The 26316-nt window shown below is 40.2% G+C and overlaps 1 protein-coding gene across 1 annotated transcript in view; it reads left to right on the forward strand.

The window, feature by feature from the left end:
* The window catches only part of LOC124608105 (5'-3' exoribonuclease 2 homolog), a 419776-nt gene that overhangs the window by 153780 nt on the left and 239680 nt on the right, over positions 1-26316 (forward strand). The window contains exon 14 of the mRNA XM_047139960.1: positions 18844-19018. Within this exon, the coding sequence (XP_046995916.1) occupies positions 18844-19018 (175 nt within the window). The remainder of the gene's footprint in view (positions 1-18843; positions 19019-26316) is intronic.

Consider the following 26316-nt stretch of genomic DNA (forward strand, 5'->3'; position numbering starts at 1 on the left):
TTTAATTGATAACTTATAAAAACTCAAAAGTCGCTACTATGTTTCTAAAATCCAAAGTAAGTTTTTGAAGGACAAAAAAGCCCAACTTCATGAAACTGAATGCATAGTGCTAGCTCATTTTTGCAGAAAAATTTACATTTGCGATTTGGGATGAAATACAAGGGTACCACAGGTTCAATGACCAAGCAACAGTGCATCCATTTATTCTCTACTTTAAAAATGAGAAAGATGAAGTTTGCAGTTCTTGAATTTGCATTCTAAACAACTACTTGGAGCACAACACTTTGGCTGTACATGTGTTTCAAAAGAAAGTACAACATTTTGGCTGTACATGGGTTTCAAAAGAAAGTAATAAATTACACAAAAGAAAATTTTCCCAAGGTTGAGAAGCTGATGTACTTTTCAGATGGGAGTGGTGGTCAGTATAAGAACGAAAAGAATTTTTCAAATCTGTCCAACCACAAAGTAGACTTTGGGTTGGAGGCTGAATGGCACTTTTTTGCATTTTGCCATGGTAAAAATGCATATGATGGGGTACGAGGTAGAACAAAACGTGAAGTAAGTAAAGCCAGCCTACAAAGACCAACCACAGACCAAATTCTCACAGTACAGGACATGTACGTCTTTTGCAAGGGTAATATTACAAGCATTATCTATTTTCTGATCAAGAAAGAAGAAGTGGTTCTGCATATGAAAACAACAATTCAAAACAGATTTAAAAACTGTATAGCAATAAAAGGAACAAGGCATTTCCACAAATTCCTTGGCATTACAGAAAACTTAGTTTGATGCTATGTAACATCAGAAACCGAAATTTGTGAGGATCATTGTGTCAGTAAAATTACATCTCTGCCTTTAACGTTGAATGACATAGTTGCATGGCTGTATGATGGACAGTGGTGGCTTGCAGAGGTTGAAAGAATAAATTTGGAAAACAATGATGGTTTTGTGCATTTTTAACACCCTGCTGGCCCAAGAACATCATTCAAGAAATCTACTAGTGACAAAGTTTGGATACCAATGAAAAATGTTTTAAGGAAACTTTCAGTGCTTGAGCTTTTCACAGCAACTGGGAGGTCGTATTCTATATCACAGAAGCTGTCTGGAGAAATAAGTGTTCTTAACATTCACCAGCAGGTTTAGGAACAGTCACATATTTATTTTAAGTATGTCAAAATAATATAAATGTTAATTTCAGTGATGTTTCCACTTTTTGTATATAATTCAGTACCTTACTTCAATAATAATTGATTATATCCTGCCAATATCACACATGAATAGGCAACAGCCATAAGATCAGTTGTAATGTGAATTATCTGCTCATTTTCAAAAATTCATATCTTTAACGTCAGATATCAGTGTTGAAATTTTTACAAATGTTGAAATTTTTACAGTGCGTTGCTGTGCAAAAATCATATTTTTATATTCAGTCCCACGTGAGATGACTAACCCCAAATTTTACAAAAAATGAAAATTTTCAAATTTCAAACATTCATAAAAAAATTAAGGAAAGGTTTGTAAGTGTTCTTGCCCTATGTGAGGCTAGTAGTGCATGATATATAACTATAGGCAAAAATAGACTCTCACAAATCACTCCTTGTTTGTTATTTTTGGGCCAAAAAGGTATATTTTTGCTAGCGTCTCTAAAGTGAAACATTGTCGCGCACTTACAAACGAAAATGGCCGCCATTCAATAAAGGTGAAAGGTAAGATTAAAAAAAAACTGTTTTGAACTTCTCAGTTATAGGGTAATCACATGTAAAAAATTAAAATACTTAAAAATGGTCAAGCAACCAACTTAATTTTTATTGGACCACTTCATTTGCATTGACCCTTTTGTGAATTTTTCCTTGCTGATTCTTATCACTGACTGTCTGCTGATTGTAATGGTTACAGACCACACACACACACACACACACACACACACACACACCATCCAAAGGAACGAAAGGTGACCTTGCATCCTTCTCTCTCACCCAAAATACTCCCGCAAGGAACACATGAATTCACACAGTTGGTTGCTATATGCATGCCATGTCAGACATTTTCTGAAAGTTTCGTGGGAGTGTGTAGCCTCAGTCTGCCTCTTAGGACTACTTTCATCATACATTGTTAGGCACATGGAGCTAAGTCACCCAAGTCTCTCACTACAGTGGCTCACTGAGGACTGGCTAGCACAATGCTTGAGCCAATGCAGCGCAGCAGAAGTGGCAACACAGGCTGACAGTGTTATGTTTCCATGTGTGTGTTGGTGGCAGGAGCTGTGCAGCTCTTCGCTTGTCGAGTGACAACTAGGAACTGTGATATGTCTTGTATAAGTGTATGATTTTTCTCTCTCATGGAACTAAATCCGTACACTGTGAAAAATAACGCTACAATCCATCAATTGAGGCAGCGGACAAGCATTTTAATACAGTGGATTTCTTGTCCTCTCCTAAGAAGCAGAGCTCTTGTGCTGCCACTATTGCATGATTCAGTCAGGGTGTTCGTATGCCCATTTCAGCTGTTGAACCCTGTGCCAAGGTGTCAGGAAAGAGACTTATGTCAATTGTCAACTGCTGAAGCCTGTGCAGTGCATTTGTCTTGATACAGTCCTCGTACAAATCAGTTCCTTGTGCCTCAAATTCAAACTGGCACTAGTCTGACTCTCAATAGACTGGAAATTGCACTCTGGGGCTCTATGGAGTTGATTTGATGTCTGTTGGCCGGAGTCTATTGATCTCCTATGTAAACTCCAATATGCTATGACTCTTGCATTTTTCACCGATTATTGTTCTGCATTCAAAGGCGCTGAGCATCTGGCCTGACACTTCGTTATCATGTGACTAATGATGAAATCTGCAGCTTATATGGAGTGGCACTTTTTGTTGAGATCAGGGAAAGCAATCTATGGTGGTATGGGCACATACTTCTAGCAGACCAAGATAGAGTAGCAAAACATTTTTTTTAAAGGCCTCTGGTATTCCCGGCCCAATGAGTTTGATAGCTCATCAGAATGCATAGACTTATATGACAGTCACTAGACAGCGCTCCTAATATTTGCGAGTGCTGCTGTTGCTGTCTCATTGATAGGTGCGGGCCATGCTCATCGTGCCAGCCTCTTGGTGCCTGTGGCCACACTATAAAGCTCGTAATGCAGGTACCTCGATCTCATTCATGTTCCAACTGCATTCTTACTTGTTCATTATACAAAGCGTTGTTTGGTTCTTGATATTGCTACGTCTAAGCCTCTTGATTTGGTTTCCACTCTGGGCTTGTTGTTCTATTATGTTGTCTTGTCATTCGTCCATCGCTGTTGTTCTCTTTCATGGTTTTTGGTGTCTCACCATTGATGCTCTCAGGCAGTCAGCCAGCGTCTCCTTGTGGTGCCACAATTCCAGTTGCTATAATTGGTGAGGAGGTGAAAAGTAAATGGTCTCTTATGTATGTGAAACTTGTGCAGCTTGTGAAACAATAACAGAATCAGCTGCTCTTGTGGCAGCAACAGCAACAGCAGTTCCAGCAGCAGTTACAATGGCAAACTGTCTTGCTAGGTCAGAAAATTCAGCTTTTGTCAGAATGCTCCCAGATGGAGGGTTCACAGCCCATTGGGGCTGTGGTCCCTCCCTGGTGGAGCCCCACCCACCCGTGTTTCTGCCATTTAATGACACCAAGGAAGACTGGTACACATATATGCAGCAGCTGAAGCAGCACTTTACCACTTTTTGGGTTTTTGATGATGCTCTTCAACAGTCACTCTTCCTTTTTTGGACTTCCCAGGAAACGCTTTTCTTACTAAACAATTTGGCCATCCAGTCAGATCCTGTTGTTCTCAAATTTGAGGAGATGTGTTCATTGCTCTTGGAATACGAGGGTCGTCCACAAAGTAAGTTCTGTTTCCATTTCTATCCGCGGCAGCATTACGATCGCAGTTCCGAGCATGTGTGGCAATTACTCTGACTCAAGGAGAAGACATGTATACCATTTTCAGATCGTTGCTGCCAACGTGTGCTTTGTAGTGCTTTTTTATAATGTCAGCCATAACTGAAAATGCCGCCGCATGTGAAATCAGATCTATGATTCGTTTTCTAAATGCAAAGAAATTTAAACCCAAGGAATTTCATCAGAAAATCTCCGAGGTTGATGGACAAAATGCTAGAAGATGGGTCAGACTGTTCAATAAAGGATGTGATCAAGTGCACGATGAAGAACAAAGTGGATGCCCATCTCTGGTTACTGATGAACAGGTTCACAAAATTGTACAGCCCGGAACTCGCTCCTATCGACTTTCATCTCTTCTTACACCTAAAATCTGTCCTTGGTGGTCAACACTTCAATGATGATGACGAGCTGAAAGAACATGTTACCACATGGTTGAATACACAGATGGCAACCTTCTATGAAGAAGGCATACAAAAACTTGTGCCACGCTATGACAGGTGCCTACAAAATTTTGGAAGCTTTGTAGAAAAGTAGTTCGACAGTTGTAGATTTTTGTACAATAAATATTTTTTCTGTATCTGTACAAATTTGTTTTATATAACCAAATGGAACTTACTTTGTGGACATACCTCATATTATTCGTAGCAATTGCATGTGGTTGTCTCCCATCTCGAGTTCCATCAGTACAACAAGCAACCAAGTCAGCCTTACAGGTCATGGAAGAAATATGCAAGGACTGAGTTGATGTTTGGATTTCACTTGTGTGAACCTCTCTTTCAAAACCTTGTATGTGGATTCAGTTGACTCCCAATCCATAAGTACACACTCCTCTCAAGCTATACAGTCCTTCCTTGGAGATATTTTGAGAATCACACTCTCTTTTGAGATTGTGCAGGCAACAAGTGAATGTGTTATGGCTCGCCCCCAGGTAACAGTGGTTTACCCACTACCAAGGAATTGAAATTCTTGTAAGTCCTTTTCCCTATGACAATGTCATGGTTCATCACTTTAGGACGTGTCGATTGCCTCTGAGCTGACAGTCGCACCACATTGGCGTAAGCAGAAGGATGTCCCATCTTGTTCTGTTTTACTTTGCACCAATGTGCAGACTGTCCAGATCACTGGGTGCAATGCACTCATTGTGGATAGGATGGTCATTTCCAAACCATCTGCCATCAAGCATCAGGATAGCCAAACCCCACTCCACACTCGCGTAAAGGGACAGTGCATGAATCCCAGGCCATTGTTCCCCAGGGCAGTCCTCTTGCTACCAAGTTGTTTATTGATCTCATGATTGCATATCAGGACATTTGTTTTCAAGTGGACATGAGAGCAATGGTTTCCCTGCTGAAACTCCCAATGTAAAATTTTCTGGGTTACCCAGTGTTGGCCCAGCCCTCCTGTTTATTATGACAGCTCCATTCCCCTCAGAGGTCAATTCACAACTACTGCAGCATACAAGAAGGTAACACAGCCGATGACGCTGTTGTCAATAGTCACTATGCCAGCAACATTTTCTGCCTGGGTACCTTCTCACTGTTTGAGCTTTCCGTCGTGGATGAAGTTCTGGTTGTCACAGGCACAGACACTGTCCAGGAACGTGACGACCGTTGTCTCTCTTTTGTGTCCCTGTCTGAACCTACCTGGCTTGGGGTGCAGTTAAACTCGAACTCGATTGTCTTCATGATGCTGGGGTATTTGAGCCAATCAAAACTAGTGCTTTGGCCACACACCTGGTAGTGATTAAGAAATCAAATGACTCCCTCTGGCTCAGTGGAGATTTTGAGTCAAAAATCAGTGTCCAGGCACCATACCAAGTCCGGAGGGCACAAAGCTTGTCGACGGTGAAAATTTTTGTAAGACAGACCTTGCTGATGCTTATTGACAGATCCCACTGGATGAGGAACCATAACACATTATGGTCATCAGTACGCCCTTTGAATTGTACAAATACAAATGTTGCCCTTTGGGATCTCTTGTCTCCGGCAATCTTCCAGAGAAGTCATTTGTGCAACCTATGCACCCTCTTTACTGTGTTGTGTGATGCATGGCTCTTTCGTGAGTCAGGGCTTCAGTGCTGCCTACGCAAATGCCACTTTTTTCAGGAGCAAGTGGAATATCTTGGATACTTGGGCAACAAAGACAGGATTCAGCCCACTGACTGTTTTGTTTTGGGTGTTGACTCACTCTCACATCCCCAAAACCTACAAGAGCTGCAGATTTTTTTGGGTGAGGTAAATTATTTCTAAGTTCCTCCCTCGAACAGCGTGGGCATTCCATTCCAGTGGTCGGCTACCTGGAGCATTCTTTCACCCAGCTGAGGCACATGTTACACTTGACACCCTTTTCTCCACCGTGTCCCATGTTTTGGCTGCTGTCGCTTCTGCTATGGCATTGGTGCAGTGCTGGGACCTTATGCATCAAAGATACTGATGCCTGCTCAGCAAAACTACTCACTGGTTAAGAAAGAGGCTTTAGTGATCATCTTTGCTGCTAAGAAATCCCTTGTGTCTCTCTTTACGACTAAGTTTTGTTCCTGACTACAGACCATTGGTAGCACTCTTTGGACCACGCTCGTGGCTTCCAGAGCAGATACCTCAAAACCTCCAGCATTGGGCTCTTTTCTTTAGTTCTTACAATTACACCATTAAGTACAAACCTACCTCACAACACACAAATTTGGATGCTCTCTGTTGTCTACCCTTGGGACCAGAGCCACAATTTGACCATGAGATCTGTTTCGATATTGACATAGAACATCAGTGCACCTTGGATGGGTTACCCATTACTGCTACTCACATGACCCTATCTTATGGCGTGTCATGCACTTTGTAGTAAATGGGTGGCTCCCCCTTATTTTTTCAGATTGACTCATCCATAACTCGGGGCTTGGGCTTGCCTTTCTCATTGTTCGTCTGTTGTTTCCTATGTTCTCCTGCTGGATGCGGAAGTGGATACCCACCTGTCTGTCATCCTGACTACCTTACGCCTTCATATCTTGGAACTCCTCCCTCATGGGCATTGGAGTGTGTCAGGGATGAAAGTCCTTGCTGGGCAACATTCTTACTTGCTATGACTGAACAGAGACGTGGAGGCCATGGTGCACAGATGTTTGGCATGTGCTCAACAGCAGGCTGCTGCTTCTCAGTTTTGTGCCCCTGGCCCAGTCACTGTCGCCCCTGGGACCACATTCATCTGACTTTACTGGTCCCTTTTTGGAATCTTATGTGGCTCATTGTTGCGAATGAATACTGCTATGTTGTTTGCACGATGTCCACCACTACGATCGCTGCGGTCAAGGCCCTTACTCAAATTCTCGCCATAGAAGGGCTTTCCTGTGTGCTCGTGTCCGACAACGGGCTCCAATTCACGAAAACCGGCCCCAATTCATGACAACGGCCTTCGAACAGTTCTGCAATGCCAGTAGCATTAAACACCTGTTTAGCCCGCCTTTTCATCCCTCTCACCAATGGGAAAGCACAGCAGGTGGTGTGTATGTTTAAATAACAAATGTTGAAAGCAGTGGGCACATCTACCACTGCAGTAATGCCGTAGTGTTCCTGAGCACCTACAGGACTAGCCCCCCAACCCCCCACCCCACCCCCCACCCCCAGTCCATGACCACAGTCTAGCAGAGCTCCTAGCCACAGTGTCCTCCACTCCACCTTCTGGCACCACAGCTCTCAGAACCCCAGATCTGACACACACACACAGACGTTTCCACCAGCTTCAGTGGTTTGTGCATGTTCCTATGGATAAAAACCTTCATGGATGATGTTTGTGTTGGTGGCCAACCCATGGGTGGTGGCTTATGACATTTGATATTCTGCAGGGTTTGGACCGTAGGCACACCAACCATCTCCATCCCCACATATTACTGGTTGTGCCACCATGGGTTGGTCACTCAGAAGTGGAGTGCCCGCCTTTGCAAATCCATCAAACATACAGGTACAGTTTGTGCTTCTGGCCACTGTAGGCATTCACTATGGATACAAGTTTGGGTGTTCAGACCTCACCACTGAATCCATTCCATCAACAGTCATCTTCCACACTGGCATTCCCCATCGCATTGTCCAACATACATCATTCCTTTTCCCAGTTGGCAGGCTCCTCTGCCAGGATACCAACCGTGTCACCGTTTCACCTCCCGAAATATCGTCCAGGTTGCTTCAGGCCCTACACACGCATTTCATGGAGGGAAGGATCTAGTATCCCAGCCCAATGAGTTTGAAAGCCTTCCAGAATGTATGGACTTAGACGACGGCTGCTAGGTGGCGCTTCTAATATTTGCGAGTGCTGCTGTTGCTGCCTGAGGGCTAGATGCGGCCCACGCCCCACACGCCAGTCTATGGCACCCGTAGCTCCACTGTAAAGCTCACAGCACAGGTGCCTTCACCTTAGCGGTGTTACAACTACACTCTCACTTGTTCATTATAAGCAGCGTGCTTTGGTTCTGGATATTGCTATGTCTAAGGCTCCCGATTTGGTTTCCACTCTGGGCTTGTCATCCTGTCTTGTTGTTGGTACATTATTCTTGTTGTCTTTCGTGGTTTTCAGTGACTCATTGACGACACATCAGCTGATTGGCCAATGTCTCGTGGTGGTGCCACAATTATGCTTACTGTAAATCCGATAGTAAATGACCTATTAGGAGACCGAGGCAACATTGGCTAGATATCCTCCCTATAGTAGACCTTAAAATATTGAAGCTCCATTCTGACCATAGAATGTATTAAATGAAGACAGAGCACCAAAAAGTGAACCCCACTATGTTGTAGGAGAAATGCGGAGGAGGAGAAAGAGGAAGAGGAAGAAGAAGAACAAGAAGAAGATAAAAAAAAAAAATCTGTTAACACTCAATGATCTGCCATGTTCACTACACACATCTGTACCACCAGGCTGCTCAGATATTGTGTGTATGCTTGTGTGCTATACGCTGTGTACCCGCCTCAGTGTCGCTGTGGGTCCCACTTGACTGTCGTCCACATATTACTGGACTGCCCAATTTTAATCGCTCTGTGGCAGACTTTTAACCTTCCCACCACACTGTCAATGGTGTTGGGAGACGATGCCTCCTCACTCTTCCTTTGCTGTTTGTTTGCCTTGGTACTCGTTTTTTCTTTATTTGTGTTCCTCTAGCCTTGTCTTTTAGGCTGGAGATTTCACCATCACATATGGGTAATACATAGCATGAATTTCACTGTGAAAGCCAACGAAGTTAAGGTTTTATGGTTGCAAAATCTGTATTATGGAATGGATGTTGTATTTTGTAGGATTTCCAGTTGCATTGTTCACTTTGAGTGCATACTGCAGGTGACTAAGGCATAATGTAGCTTTCTCGCTATCATTGTTCGGAGCACATTGACGTATTATGTGACACAGTGTAGTGATTGTTTCTTACTACTTCCAATGCTACTTGAAACCAGAGGTAGCTTTCTGGATAGCCATTGTATGATCATTTTAGCCTACATAACCATAATTGGTTTATGACAATACTGTTATAATTAATTATTAGTGCATTGTATAGAATTAGTTTCTATCTACTGCTTCTCTTTCTTAATATGTACTTTCATTAAACGGGAAGTTTAGTAGACAAAAATACAAACAGCAATAGATGCTGGCCAGTAGTTACTTTTGAAAGGTACAATATCTGTTACTTCCTATAGCAACAAACAAAGTGGAAAATAGTGCTTGTTGATTTGTGAACTACATATTTCTCCTCCTCCTTTGAAGAAGAAATTGTGTGTTCATTATTTCATGGAATAAGGAAAGTAGTTTTGAGAGGTAGGAATACTAATTTCTGTTCTAGATGTTTCTATATATGTTTTTTAATTTTGGATACAATCACCTAATGTTGTAACGGTACAACAGATTTCTGCCATGCATGGGCAGTCTATACAGAGTCAGCATGTCATAGGTGACATTTGGCAAACAAAACGTTCACGCCACTCATTCTCTACACTAGTTTATACTGTGAAAACTTCTTCATTTCTGCGTAACTGCTGCAGCCTCCTACTTCCCCTTGAACCTGCATGCTGCAGTCAAACTTTGTTCACCCTCTGCATGGTCAAACTTTGTTCACCCTCTGCAGTCCCCCCTTGACACACACACACACACACACACACACACACACACACACACACTCACTCACTCTTTATGCCTCAGGTTGTGTCCTGTCAATTGATCCCTATGTTTACCCCTTTTGAAAAAGTTCCAAGTTCTTGCTTTTAGTTTCAATTCCCTGAAGATGAAATTCCTAGTTTTCAGAGATGTGCACACATTTACATCTCAGTTTTCGTCATTGTGTGTTCTTATTCTTAAGTCAAGCATTGTATTACTCAAATTTGTTGGTACAAAAATGTTAGTTCTCTTTGTAAATCCCCAAACACTTTATTAGGTTAGGACCCAGGAATCCTGCAGTTTGATTGAGATAATTGAACAATTTGTTGTTTCATGAGCATTTACCCGGAAAAACATTGCCAGTTGCTGTAACTAGGTGAAGTTTCATTATCCCCATCGGGGTGGTGTGCTCAGATGAAAAGTAATCTGTGATGATTGAAGAAGCTTCTGTGAGACATGTCCCAAAATTACACAAGAAGAATTATCAAGCCTGAAAATTCCACATGAGACTACCTTATTTACTTGAATCTAAGCCGCACTCGAATCTAAGCAGCACCTGAAAAATGAGACTCGAAATCAAGGAAAAAAAAATTTTCCCTAATCTAAGCCGCACCTGAAACTTGAGACTCGAAATTCAAGGGAAGAGAAAAGTTTAAGGCCGCGCCTCCAAATCGAAACAAGGCTGGTTCATTGTAATATGAGAGACAATTTCGGTCGAATGAATGACGATACAGCTACAGTAGTTTGGTTCGAGTCGTAAGCTTAGCAGTTAAGCTTTACCTGGTAGCCATTGCTATGCATCAGGTGCTCCGTCCGTATTTATACAGGTTTCCTTCCTTTTTCATGTGCTTCCTCTGGTTTGAATCGATTGCTTATTTTTCTTTGATCTGATAAGTGCTGTTCTCTTTGTTATGGGTGTTTACGTCACTCTAGCTGAAAATGCGTTATTGTACTGTGTCATGCATTGTTTGTCGCATTCTGATGATGTGTGTTTACGACTTGTCTCCGCTCGCGGCATGGCTTGCTTTTGTGCGCCCTATCGCTGCTTACAATTAAAAAAAAGAGAGGAATTGTCTCATTAGTGAAACAATGGCAAGAGACTACTATTTGTTGTTACTTACACTGCTGCTTTCTTTGATAATGATCAACAAGAACCAAATAATAGACTGCGTATGATAGCAGATGTTCTGAACGAGAGTTTAGCTAAAATTTTTCTCCGTTTGGAAATCTTTACAGACGCCTCTTTTGTACATTACATTCTGCACAGAAATTAGGGTCATCTTAGATTTAAAAATCTAGTCAATTGCCATGCTTCATTTCCGACTGTACCACTATTAGGCATAAGAATAATACGGATATAAACATGACATGATATGTATATTCTTCCGCGTTTGCTGTTGTCTCACACTAGTTTCGTAGTTTATTAGGCAGACAGGATTTAAATGAGATAGCAGCAAACACGAAAGAATACAGGGCAAAATGTTTATATTCGTATTATTCTTATGGTGAAGAGAATACTGCATGTGATTCACAATTAATAAAAGTTCCTATTAGCAACCATCTCTTCTCACAGGGAGGAAAAAATTCAGAATGTAGAGTTAGCCATATTGACAAACATCCCAAACAGTCTTGCCAGTCGGATTTTCGTAGTACATTGAAATGCTGCTACATTTGAAGATGAACAATACGGAATTTGTGTTTACTTTGTTGGATAATGTATGAAAATGCAGTGGTCGAAACTTGGGGCGGAGAAAAAAGCTCGTCTTCCACTTTTTTTCAAATTTTTTTACTGACGCAGAGGTTTTGGCGCCAGTATTTGCCTGCAAAGCATGCCTGTGTAGCGTTACATATTTTCAATGGCAGAAGTTAGTTGTGGCGGCACCTACCAACATTTTTCAGAACTTCCGCTTACTTTGCACTCAATTCTAAGCCGCAGGCGATTTTTTTGGATTACAAAAACCGGAAAAAAAGTGCGGCTTAGATTCGAGTAAATACGGTAGTTCTCAAGCCTAGGGAATTTTTCATGTTATAATTGGAACACGGCTTCAGTCAGCCATAACTGATGATGTGGCCATGATGATGAAAAAGCCACATCACTGCTGGCAGAGCACAGCTTGTGGGACAATGGAAATACCGATGGAATGTCTCACCAAAGAAGTCCTAGTTGACTATGCGTGATGAAAAAGTTTGGGCATGCAGCAAGAAAAAGCGAGGCATGGAGAATCATAAAAGTCTGGAAGATAAACCTGACTGTGCATTTATTCTCCCTCAGTTAAAACATGCTCTTTTGTTGACATATCATTAAAGATTGGTGCAAAATAGCTAGAATGTGATTAATCAGACACTTAGTTGGTGGACAGTGATGCATTAGATCACATGACTTATCAGTGGGATTGGTTCTCCAGGTTTGGTCCATAGTTCCAGACCCATATCACTCAGTGATAATGAAGAATGCGAAGTTGTAAGTATGGGAACTGTCATTAGTAACAAAGAAGTTGATGGCAAATGGAGCTAGGCAAGTTTCGATAATGTTTTGTACACACACAGCTGTCATAAAGAATTTTTTAGTGTTGAAGGAAATACTTCAAAGAAAATCATTGCATATTTCGAAGAGGATCGGGTTGTATTAGTGCACAGCAAAGAAACTGCGACAGAAGCTGTAAAGCAAGAAAACTATTTATGAGGTGTTTTTCATGACTAAAGCCATTTGTGAATGATGAAGTAAACTTTGGAGTAAGTGACCTGAAGCAGTGATCTGAACGATGTTGGTATTTCAGTATTTAGATGCTTCAGCAAATCTTGACAAAAGAGGTCATTGAAGGACTTATTTTAATAAAACAAAAATTTTTTGTGTACCCTATCAGGCAAGATGCACCAGCTTCAGCTCATCAACAAAGACAGAGTTTGTCCCACAAACCAAGATGAATTTATTTGTTCGGATGTCTGTGATCTGGTGTTAGTTGAAAGAATTGGTGGTCCAAAGCTTATTGGTTACATTGGAATATGATGCAGTAGAGTACAGAAATGTTTATTTTATCAGACACAAAACTGATGTCATTGATAGATTTCATGAATTCAACACTCTCGTATTGAATATGTTTGTTCAAAGGATCAAAACATTGTGTGAGGATAGTGGGCTGAGTATGTTAATTGTGACATGTAACAGCTTCTCAGAAACCTTGGAATCCAGCTGAAAATGACCACTCCGTACACACCAGAATGATCTACCCAAAAGGGAAAAAGTTGCTTAAAGCCAGGGCTTGCCCAAGGTTTTTATGGGCAGGAGCAGTTACTATTGTTGCGTACATACTAAATAGGATTCTGAGGGAACACAATTTGGAATAGCTCCATATGAGTAGTGGAACTTATGAAAATCGCATCTTGAACATGTGCACATCTGCCAAAACAGTTTTGCAACCAAGCTTGATGTGAAGGACCAAAACATTGTGTGCTTCGGGTACCAAGGTGAGTTCACACATTATTAACTTTTGAGCCTTAGCTAATGGTAAGTTTTTGTATTCCAAGATGTCACATTAAGTGGCATTAACAGCAGCACAATACCAGCATTACAGCAACCGGCAAATCACGGATGATGAAGAATGTGAATTTGTGGATCATAACAAGCAAGCTCATGTAGCCCAGTACATGTACTGGAAGAGAGGGTGTCTGCCCAAAACAATATAAGAGTAGCACGACAGCTAACGAAAGACCAACCTAGTCAAGTCTAGTCAACATGGTAATGAGAGTGCCCCCTTCATTCATAAGCCAGCAAGGTACAAATCAAATTTCATCCAATGTTATGCTCCTAATAGATTCAAGGAAGTAGTTTCCGGCCTTGGCTTGAAACACTGGAAAAAGGTGATATCAGAAGAACTGGAAACTCACGAGGGGAGCAAAACTTGGAGATTATTCCTAAAACGAGCAGTTGGGTAATTACTGACTCAGAGTGTCTCTTCATGGTCTTGTCTGACAGAAGTGGCAAAATCATTCAGTATAAACAACAGCTTTGAGTGAGAGGCTTCAAAAAGGAATGCAGCATCAACTACAATGAGATCTTCTCACCAGTCGTGCAATATGACTTATCAGAGTTTTCCTGGTGACTGCAATATATGAAGATCTAGAGATGATTACATATTCATACTTCATTTCTAAATGGCAACCTTGAAGAAGCAATCTATATGGAAATACCTCTGAATCATTTGTGATTGATGCGAAGAATCCTGTAGTCTGCAAGTTTGAGAAATAGCCTGCAAGCTTGAGAAACTGTTGTGTGGGCTCAAGCACATTTCTCAGTGCTGGAACAAGGAGTTTCTAGATTTTATTTTGTAGTTTAATTTTCATGCAAATGACAATGAACCAAATTTATTCCATTGCATAATCAGTGGTAAAGTTGTTTTGTTAGCATTATTTGTATTTGATATACTTAACCCATCCAAGTTGAGGAAAACAATTTGTAAAGTTGTCCTGTCACTAGAAGAATCTTTTCGTATACTATTGGAGATAGTCATTGTTTTGTGAGAGGAAATCGAACAAGATCGTGCAGAAAGAAAAATACTGTATTGTGAAACAATCACATCACTTGTTGTTTTGCCTGTTAGCTCACAACTAAATAATTTGTTGACAGTGAACAGTGTTCTTGTCTTTTTGCCTGTTATCTCACAACCAGACATTTTGTTGAAATTATTGTAATAATGCTCATTGGAAAGTGGTCAAGAGAGTTAACCAGTATTTTATTAAAACAAAAGATTAGGATACAGAGCATGGCAGCAGCATTAGTGAAATACAACTAGCAGGTTTTTCTGATGCAGAGTATGCAGGTGACCTTGTATCATGAAATTATTTTTATATGCATTATATGCATTGGTGTTAGTTTTCAGGGATGTGTAGACATTTACCTTTCTTTTTCATCATTGTGTGTGTGTGTGTGTGTGTGTGTGTGTGTGTGTGTGTGTGTGTGTGTTAGTGTTTGTGTTTGGTTGGTTTTAAGTCAACCATTGTAAAAGAAGCTAGATCAGTCAAAGCATAAGTCATTTAGCAATACGAGAGAAGGGAAGTTGCTACTCACCATATAGCGGAGGTGCTGAGTCGCGATAGGCACAGTAAAAAGATTCATACAATCATAGCTTTCGGCCATTAAGGCCTTTGTCAGCAGTAGACACACACACACACACACACACACACACACACACACACACACACACACACGTGCAACTTGCACACACATCTGCAGTCTCAGAGAGCTGTGTAGTTTCAGCTCTCTGCGACTGCAGATGTGTGCTCAAGTTGCGCTTGTGTGTGTGTGTACTGCTGACAAAGGCCTAAATGGCCGAAAGCTATGATTGTATGAATCTTTTTATTGTGCCTATCGCGACTCAGCACCAGTCATTCAGGTGACAGGTGACGCAAAAATATTATTTCTCTCTGAAAGTCTTCAAATACCTCATCATAGTCATGTTAGAGAAGATATAAAATGTAGTCTGGCAATGGCAAGGAAAGCTTTTCTGAAGAAGAGACATTTTTTAACATCGGGTATAGATTTAAGTGTCAGGAAGTCGTTTCTGAAAGTATTTGTATGGAGTGTAGCCATGTATGGAAATGAAACATGGACGATAAATAGTTTGGACAAGAAGAGACTAGAAGCTTTTGAAATGTGGTGCTACGGAAGAGTGCTGAAGATTGGATGGTTAGATCACATAACTAATGAGGAGGTATTGAATAGAATTGGGGAGAAGAGGAGTTTGTGGCACAACTTGACAAGAAGAAGGGACCGGTTGGTAGGACATGTTCTGAGGCATCAAGGCATCACAAATTTAGCATTGGAGGGCAGCATGAAGGGTAAAAATCGTAGAGGGAGACCAAGAGATGAATACACTAAACAGATACAGAAGGATGTAGGTTGCAGTAGGTACTGGGAGATGAAGAACCTTGCATAGGATAGTGTAGCACGCAGAGCTGCATCAAACCAGTCTCTGGACTGAAGACCACCACAACAACAACAACAACAACAACAACAACAAGTAAATGACGGGTCAAGTGCTAAAAAATGAAAATTTGAGTTATAGTTGAAATTCCGCTGTAACCGCCAACGCCAGTTACGTACATTCTGATACAAGCGCCATAACAGCACAAAAAGTATTCACAGCTGTCACAAGATCGCACTCACATGTAACACCAACATCAATGTCCAAATAACGAATTATGTGCCCTCTGTTCTCTGTTATTGTCTTGACACGTACTTGTGTGAATTGTTGACAATTGAAGTAGCTCTGTGGCTTGTTTGCAACAATAGGACACTGCTGAAGTAATTATTACAGATGCATAATACACAATATTGAAAAATGGAAAGTAAAACTACACGAAAACGGGGGAAGAGAGGTGAAGGTAGTGCTCAAAGTGAAAGGAAGAAATTATGCAACGAAGGAAAGGAATATAATCGAAAAGATAGCACTGTGGTTCCAGCTAAAGAGGCTCCCAAGCACCAGTTGGGCCTTGATTGCAGTTTAAATTTTATTACAAGGGTTGCAATCTGCATAAGTTACTTTCTAGTATTTTAATGTGTCCAATTTGTTATTAAAACTAATTTCATATGGACAAAAATTATCGTTCTGATTATGAGGTTATAGTTAACTACCTGAATGAAATCGTAAATTTACTTACCTGCAAATACCTAGGCATGTTGACTTAAACGTATTATATTTACTGCTTCACTCTTTCAGGTGTCCTGTAAATCTCAATTTAAATGCAGGCACCTTTTGTATGACCAGAAACTTAAGTTTTTTAAGGAATTCTTCTCACTAAATGATACAGTGAAGCAAAGTAACTGTGCAGTGTCTCACATACGTGTTTGCAAAGTGAAGAGGTGAAGGTCAAAAGTATATAATGATAGTAACGAAACTGCTCAGCTGTCTACTGAGGAAGGTGCAGAACAACTGGTCATACCCAAGAAGAAAAATGTAACTATGTATTACACATTGCCTGACATTGAGGGAATTGTAATAAGAGTATGTAAAGGAATGTTTATTGAGGTCCTCTCTTTGATCAGAAGAAGAGTTCAGGCATTAACATAGTTGAAGGAGAGTGGCGAGATTGTGTATGAAGAAAAGTGAGGCAATAAGACAAAACACTGGAAATATTCAGAAGAAGATAAGCTGGTTGTTGCTCATATTAGTGCCATACGAAGACAAGAAAGCCACTATTCAAGGGAAAAATTGGTTGACAAACAAGACTTAAGTGAAGACCTGACTATTTATCGTTTATTTTAGGAATTTCAGAGGCAACATGAAGACACTAACATCACATACTGCTTCTATGCAAAAGTCTTTAAAGACAAATTCCCCAAACTAAATTTTCATCGTTTGTCAAGTGACACTTGCTCTACTTGTGACCTTCTTAAAGCCAAATTGAGGTGTGATTTTAGTAATAAAGGCAATAAACTGAAGCTAGAATGCCATCACTGAAAAGCAAAGAAAGCTATGACTTCCATGAAAGCTGACACAATAAAGAGTCAAGGGCCTAACTCGGAAGTATGTACAGCTGCATTGGATTTGCAAAAAGTGATTTGTCTTCCTTCGTTAAGGCACAGCGAAATGTACTTTTTACTACAGCTCTCAAATTACAACTTTTGCATTCATTTTGGTGATAAACCGGTCACATGTTTCTCTGGCATGAGGCCGTATATAGTGTGGGTGGGAATGAAATTGCTTCCTGTGTGCACAAAGCTTTTACTTTGACATCTCTTTGTAAAAAGAAACTAATAATGTGGAGTGACAACTGCTGTGGGCAGAACAAAAACAAGACGATGTTTCTATGGGTTTACCTTACAGCAAAGGATTACTTTACGGAAATAGAACAAAAGTTTTTGGTGAAAGGACACTCTTTTATGTCTTGCGTTCATGATTTTTGCTCACATTGAGAAATGAAAGAGGCTAACAGTGTGTGCAGTTCCAAAAGATTTAGTTCACCTCACCACTGAAGCTATGCGCACACCACCATTCATAGTGACTGTTGTGCGAGAAACAGATTTTTATCACTTTTAAGTCAGCTGCTGAAAAATATATGAATCTCACCAGTGTGCATATTTAAAAAGCACAGTGGTTCAGACTGACTGCTGAATGGCCTGGTGTACTGTAAGTTCGGTCAACTCGTAGTGAAATTGAAGAGTTCAAGGAATATTACATCTTGAATAGAAATGTGAAGCCTTCTGATCTTCAACATGTGCACTACACCACGAATGTAGGCTGTCTGAATGAAAGAGAAGGCATTTAGCTAAAGTGATACCATTTGTAAAAAGGAGAATAAGTGGTTTTTATGAGAAACTGATGAAATGAACGAAAATTGACATGATGACACTTGTATCGTTATTTATGTTAAACCCATTGCAAACAGAACATTTCATTTTCTTCAAATTTTATATCATTTTGTTCTTAAACCCATTAACACAGAATAAAAACATGTGTGGCAAGAAACCTGTATAGTTTTTGTGTTTGTATAGTGATCCCCAACTTTTATACTGCTTTTGTTGAAGTGCTATATACATTTTGTTGATTATCTTTAAATCAGTTTTTTGGTGCTTGGCCCATTATTTACTTACATGACACAATTATATAATATAATACAGTTGTGAACATTCTCAAAATGCATAGTTTATATCATTTGCCATTCTCTGCTGGCAGTTGCCTTATATCAGCTCATTTTTGAAAGACACTAATATCCATTATTTATTAACACATCTTAGTACTAATATCCATTATTAATTAACACATCTTAGTGTGCCTTACAAATTTTGTACCTTTGATTTTTCAGTTAAAAGAAATGTACGTGGAGACGACAGATTGTATGTTACTAAACAAAATTCTGGATTTAACTTCATCAGAGGATTGTATCAAGAGCAAGTGGATCCTAATGTGGAAGTCAGCATCAGCATAGATGGAATGAGGGGCACAGTGCTCTTAACTAGTGACTGTGTTCCACAGGGAGGGTGAGTTGCATGCTTCAGAAAATCTCCTTTGTTCTTTGTCATCTTGCTTGGGAATTTAATATTACTCGTACTATAAGCAAACTTCTCTGAATGAGACTTGAACTTTTGCACTAATTGGGTGTGGAATTTTCTTTTAACAAAGAAGGTTGTTAAAGAAATTGAAACAAACCAAGTGATACTAAGGAATTAGTGAATACTGGTTGGTCAAGAAAGACCTTTGGGACTACTACACAAAAATAACTTTTGTCACGCAACTAGTATGTTTCTAGCTGTTAAGGTGAAAACACTCAATGCTAAAACTGTCGTGGTTTCTGTTTTTTATTGTAATGGATGCATGCATATATGCTACTGTATATTAAGTCAGTAATGCTACATAATATAATGGTTTGTGTCATGATGCCATCAGACAGGCATAAATTACGAGTTATAGAAGGGCTAATTTTGCCACCTGGGGAAAAATTACAGGGAATGATCACTTACAGGATAAGGTGCAAAAAATGTCATACGGATGTATGGTTGGAAATATACTACCACAAAAAATTAAAAAAAAAACACAAATTTTGTTAATTATTTTTTACTTTACTCAAAACATACACTTTAAAGAGAGACTGATGTGTAAGTAAGGTCCTGAACCTGAAAATATTGAATAGGGCTTTCATAGTGAAAAGTCACATTTACTACCGAGACATAAATTTACAAGTTAAGTCTAACTGGAAAATTTAAAGCATTTATGGAATCTGACAGAACACTTAATTAAAAACAATAAATATTTACTCATCATTTTAAAATGTTAAGTACCAGACTAGGTTACAATATTTTCAAAGGAGACACAAAGTTCCACTCCCCCTCAGTATTGTGAGAGTTAAAGAATTAACTACTTCACTTTAAGCTTAATTGGCAGTATAATGAATTAGTCTGAGTGTCCACAATATGTTGAATGATTCCTAACGTGGTGTCCTAAATTATCTAGTGAAATTTGCACATTTTGTTTTTATTGTGTTAGGCTAAATTATTTTGATCAGATATGCACTCAGTAAAGTGCAGGTCATGGAATGAATGAAAGTAACAAGTAATTGTATAATTGAGATTTTACATTGACAGGCACCTAAACAGGATTAAGAGTGTCGGTAACTTTCAAATGATTCCTTCTGTGTACATCTTCATCTGTATTCTGCCAACCACCCTGAGGTTCATGGCAGAGGGTACGTCCCATTGTACCAGTTATTAGAGTTTATTCCTGTTCCATTCCTGTATGGAGCACAGGAAGAATGGTTGTTTGAATGCCTTTGTGCGTACAGCAATTATTCTAATCTTATCCTCATGATCCCTATGTGAGTGATACATAGGGGTATATATTTCTAGATCATCATTAAAGCTGGTTCATGTAACTTATTACTAGACTTTCTCAGGATAGTTGGTGTTGATCTTTGACAGTATTCCAGTTGAGTTCCATCAGTATCTCTGTGACACTCTGCCATGGATCAAACAAAGTGGTGACCATTCGTGCTGCCCATTTCTGTATACATTCAATATCCTCTCTTAGTCCTATTTGGTATGGGTCCCATACACTTGAGCAGTATTCTAAACCTGGTTGGCCACATGAGTGCTTTGCAAGCACTCTCCTTTGTACTCTACCAATAAACTGAAGTCTACCACCTGCTTTACCCACAACTGAGCCTATGTGATCATTTCATTTCATATCCCCATAAATAAAGTGTTACGCCCAGGTATTTGTATGAGGTAGCCAGTTCCAATAGTGACTCATTGCTGTTACAGTTATAGGACATTACATTTTTTTCATTTTGTAAGTGCACAGTTTTACATTTCTGAACACTTAAAACAAGTTTCCCATCTTTGCACCACTTTCAAATCTTATCAAGATCTGCTTCTTTCAGACAATACTTCGTCATAGATAACTGCATCATCTGCAAAAAGCCTGATTTTACTATGAATATTGTCTGCAAGCTCATTAATATACAATATGAACAGCAAGGATCCCAACACACTTCCCTGGGGCACAACCAAAGTTACTTCTATGTCAGAAGATGACTCTCCATTCAAGATAACATGCTGCATCCTCCCTACCAAAAAGTCCTCAGTCCAGTCACAAATTTCATTTCATATCTGAACTACCATACGTTTACAGTAAGTGTGTGTATGACACTGAGTCGAATGGCTTTTGGAAATCAAGAAGTACTGCATCTGTCTGACTGCCTTGATCAGAAACTTTCAGTATATCATGTGAGAAAAGTGCGAGTTGGGTTTTCTCCTTCTTAGGGGCTAATAGAATACACATACACCTGTGTGGCTAGTTTTTTAATGTACTTTTCGTTTTAGTGATACTACTACTCTTTTGCAACTGTATTTTTATTATGTAACAATATTAAGAACATTGCCACTCACCATATAGTGGAGATGCTGAGTAGCAGATAGGCACAACAAAAAGACTGTCACAAATAAAGCTTTTGGCCCCTAAGGCCTTCGTCAAAAATATACAACAGAAAAACACACACACACACACACACACACACACACACACACACACAAGGTGTCGGCTGCACCTACAGTACCAGTGCTGCATTCCTACAGCTGGGCTAGTTTGTGGTGAGTCTGGTGTGTGGTTAGAGGCAGTGAGAGGTGGAATCCAGAGAGGGGTGTTGGAAGTATGTATCTAGCAGCTAAAAGGGAGGCAGCCAGATACCTGCCACTAGGAATATGGGAAGTCAGGATGGCAAGTGCATGGGCTAGGTATAGGATGCAGGATTGGTCAGAGCTGTGGGGAGCGATGCATGCTGAAGGTGACATTGAGACCTTCATCTGGGAGTTGGTGACAGGATGGAGGAAGGGAAACTGTTGGGTAGAGGGTGTGGGAACAGTGGGTTACCAGAGATTGAGACCAGGACAATTATGGGAGCAAAGGATGTGTTGCAAGTATAATTGTCATCTGGGTAGTTCACAGGAGCTGGTAGTGGAGGGAAGGATCTAGATGGCCCGGGTTGTGAAGCAGCCATAGAAATTGAGAATGTTACGCTCAGCAGCACGTTGTGCCAGCGTGCGGTCAACTTTGTTCTTGGCAGCAGTTTGGCAATGGCCATTCATCCTGGTGGATAACTGGTTGATAATCATAACAGCATGGAAAGCTGAGCAGTGTTTGCAGCAGAGTTGGTATATGATGAGGCTGCTTTCCCAAGTGGCTCAACCTATGATGGGAAAGTGTAAGCGTATGACAGGAAAGGAGTGGGAAGTGCTGCGTGGGTGAATTCGACAAGTCTTAACATCTTGGTGTTCCACAGGGATATGTATCAAGAGTTTGGGATTGGTATAGAAATGGACTAGGATGTCATGTAGGCTAGGAAGGTGATGGAATACCATTTTTGAAGGGGTGGAGAGGACATTGGGGAGGATGTTCCTCATTTCAGGACATGATGAGAGATAATCGAAGCCTTGAGGAAGGATAAGGTTCAGGTGATCCAGTCCAGGTTGATACTGGGTGACAAGGGAGGCCCTGCTTTGTAGCTGATTGTTAAATTGTTACACTTTTCATTTGAGGGGAAGGTATACAAATAAATCTGTGGCACAGCCATGAGAACCTGCCTGGCACCCTCCTATGCGACCTGTTTAAGGGCTGTGGAGAGAAATCCTTGTTAGCCACACAAAACTTCCAGCCCCTAGTTCAGTTTGGATTCATTGGAGATATCTTCATGATCTGGATTCAGGGCCAAGGCAACTTATTCCCTCACAACCTCAACACCTTCTCCCCCATCTTGTTCAGCTGGTCTTCCTCAACTGTATATGCTACCTTACTAGACATTGACCTCCATCTCTCTGATGGCTCTGTCCATATATCTGTTCACATTAAACTCACTAACCATGAACAGTACCTGCATTTCAACAGCTGGCCATCCCTTCCACACCAAAAAATCCCTCCCACACAGCCTACCCACCTGTGGACAAAGTATCTACAGTGACCAGAACTTCCTTGACCAGTATACTGAATGCTTCACAAAGACCTTCACAGACAGGCAATACTCCATAAACCTAGATTTTTCCTGACATATGCTCACACATCTCAAGCCTCTCATGCTGCCCACAAAACAGCTACAGAGGCGTGTGCCACTCGTCACCCAATATCACTCTGGAACAACTGAAGCACATCTTTTATTAGGACTTTGTTGCTCACTATGCCCTGAAATGATCCTCCCCACCTTTCCCAACGTACACAACATCCTAGTCCATTCCTATATCATTCCCACTCCCAACCCCTTGTGATATATCCCTGTGGAAGAGTGAGGTGCAAAACCTGTCCAATCGATCCACACACCATTTCTTCATCATATACCAACTCTACTGCAAACACGGCACAGCTTTTCATGTTGGTTGCCAATCAGGATGAAAGGTGATTGCCAAACTGTTACCAAGAACAAAGTTAGCCCACCTGGTGACACAACATGCAGCTGAGCATAACATGCTCAATTTCAATGGCTGCTTCACAACCTGGTCTGTCTGAATCCTTCCCTCCACCACCAGCATCTCTGAACTATGCAGATGAGAAATATCCTTCCAAAATATCCTTCACTCACATAATTGCCCTATCCTCAATCTCTGGTAACCCATTGTCTCCACACACTCCACCCATCAGTTTTGCCTTCCTCCATCCTGTCACACCATCCCAAGTTCATGTCCCAATGTCACATTCAGCTTGTGGCTCCGACAACTGTGCATTCCATTTGCATACATAGCATGACTTCATGCAATAGTAGTGTCGGCGTGTGTGTTTATTTTTACTCTTGCTCAAAATGTTATTACTCTGAAAGCTAGTGAATTTTCTTTCTTTTTGTGTGTGCTGGGTGATGACTCAGCACTTCTGCTTTTCAGCGAGTGGTCTCCGTTGATCCAAAAGTATATCATTTGTCAAATTAGAAACAAAAACCACATGCAACGAAACTTGGACAAGAGGTTGCTGCAGTGTAACCTGTTGCCATGGCACACTCCTTCAAATTTGTCCTTCATTTCAAGTATTGTAGTGCACATTGGAAAATCAAACATGATTTGAAAACATGCTATTTCCAATTGTGATTAGTGTGAAATCAGTTACGGAAAACAGATTTTCTAAAAGTAGACTGATTGTGATCTAAAATTGTGATTTTTATGAAAATAAAGTTTGAACTTACTGTGTAGAAATTTAGAAAACAGTAAGTGACGTATATTTTGTATTGGAATACCATATGTTGCAAAGTTGTTGTGATCACAGTTTCATGTGTATCAAGCCTTTAATCAATGAGATATAAGAAGCCATAGTTAAAACTTTATTCACAGTGTGATTTTTATGGCTATTTTGCCTCTGTTTATGTAGCAAATTTAGCCCATGTTGGAAGTTAGACCCCTGTTCTGAGGGGGTGGGGGGTGGCGTGGGGGGGGGGGGGGGGGGGCTTAAAACATGTTCTTATGAATCAGACTGCTTTTCAATTTAATAGAAAATGGTATTTGTAAAAGAAATGTGTAATATACCTTATTTTCACATAAATCATTCTATATTTCGGCAAATTTGTAGATCATTGGAAAATAGTTGGTGAATGAAATTTTGCATTCCACATCATTGTGCTATCGACCTGTTGCATACTGTATTAAGTTTCATGTCCAGCATTTGTTCACCCTGTGAGATGTAAGATTCTGAAGTTTATATATTTTATGTGCCATTATTTTCGGGCCCAACTTTTGTTCAAAGTATCTAGCATTGTTAGCCTTAATTGGATGATCAATAAACTTTTTTTGAGGTTGAAAACGTGGTCCTTCCATTGAGCCCTGTTTAGAAAGTTTCACAGAACATAATTTTCTGCAAAATGAGGTCAAAAATACTGCGTTTTTGACCTTACGCATTTTTGACCTTTTTACGAAGTCTTCAGCTTTGTGCTTAATTTATTCAGTCTCAGAAAGTGGCACATGAAACTTTATACTTGAGAACCTTGTCATGTTTGGTTACTACAGACCAAGTTTCATGTTCATCATACCTTCAGTCCCTGAGATATAAGTAGCCCAACTTTTTTTTCCGGCACCGATTTTTCGGTCAATTTTGCCTAACATTTTGTGGCTGAAGATTGCTTATAAAATTTTTTTCATTCTTATATTAAGGTAACACATACAGTTGTATGAGACGGCCAGATTTTATTTCTGTCACAAAATATTGCCCAAGATATAACAGGTCAGTTGTCAGAAATTCATGCTCACTCTGTGCAGAATTGACGTGAATATCTTGGCCAGTATTGCTTCAGAGAACATGGAACTTAACCATTGTTCATTGGGGATGTGCAAATATTCACATGAAATTTCAACAAAATCCCTGATGTTCAGGCAGGGAGGCTGAGATGAGTTGACATGGAATTTCTTTCAAAATATTTAATGGAACAACAAGACTGTCTTGTAAGAACATCACCTATGAAGCTTGCCCGCAAAGCGGAAGGGTCCTGAGTTCAAATCGTGGGGCATTGCGCACAGTTTTAATCTACCATGAAGTTTCATATCAGCACACACTCTGCTGCAGAATAAAAAATTCATTCTGACATCATCTACTTGTTTATGCCAGTTGCCCATGTAATGTCACCAGTCACCACACTGGGATGTGCTTTATTCATTGATCTGTCCTTTATATGTATTTAGGAAAAAAAAAAAAAAAAAAAATTGCATAAGGAATGTGTTTCGTAAGTTTTGCCTGTGAAGACCAAAAGTTACTTTTGATGAACATACCTCAAACAAGATTGATTATATTTGAGGGAGTGGATAGAAACTCATAGTTTTTTACATTTAGTTGGTGATTCAAGAGAGTTCCGGAGATATTTCAGTGTTGTGTGTGTAGAACCATACAGTGCTTAGACAACATTGACTACTCAAACGCATGTACTCTTTGTTTTTTGCTGATATCTACTTATTTTTGCTGCAGTCACACAATTAAATACTTGGTCCTTTAAATACTATTTGTGATTGGCTACACATATCATTGACTCATGGTCAGCAATTGTCTCCCAGGTTGGCTTCTGACGAATTCGACTGCAATGTTGCCATAGTTGTGACACAGTTGTTGTTCATGTCTGGAGAACGAAAAATGCTAGGTTCAAAGAGTTTACACATCAGGCTGAACAAGAGTGAGAAAATTTAGAGGGATAGTAATAAATGCCAAATAGTTAATGTAAATGTAAGAAGTTCATTTTAAAATACAGCAAAAGAATGGGAGGAAAAATAATGACAATAATAAAATACCCATTTAATATAATTTGCAGTGTTTAACACACAAATATTGCATCCAT

Source organism: Schistocerca americana, chromosome 1 (genome assembly GCF_021461395.2).
Source record: "Schistocerca americana isolate TAMUIC-IGC-003095 chromosome 1, iqSchAmer2.1, whole genome shotgun sequence".
NCBI lineage: Eukaryota > Metazoa > Arthropoda > Insecta > Orthoptera > Acrididae > Schistocerca > Schistocerca americana.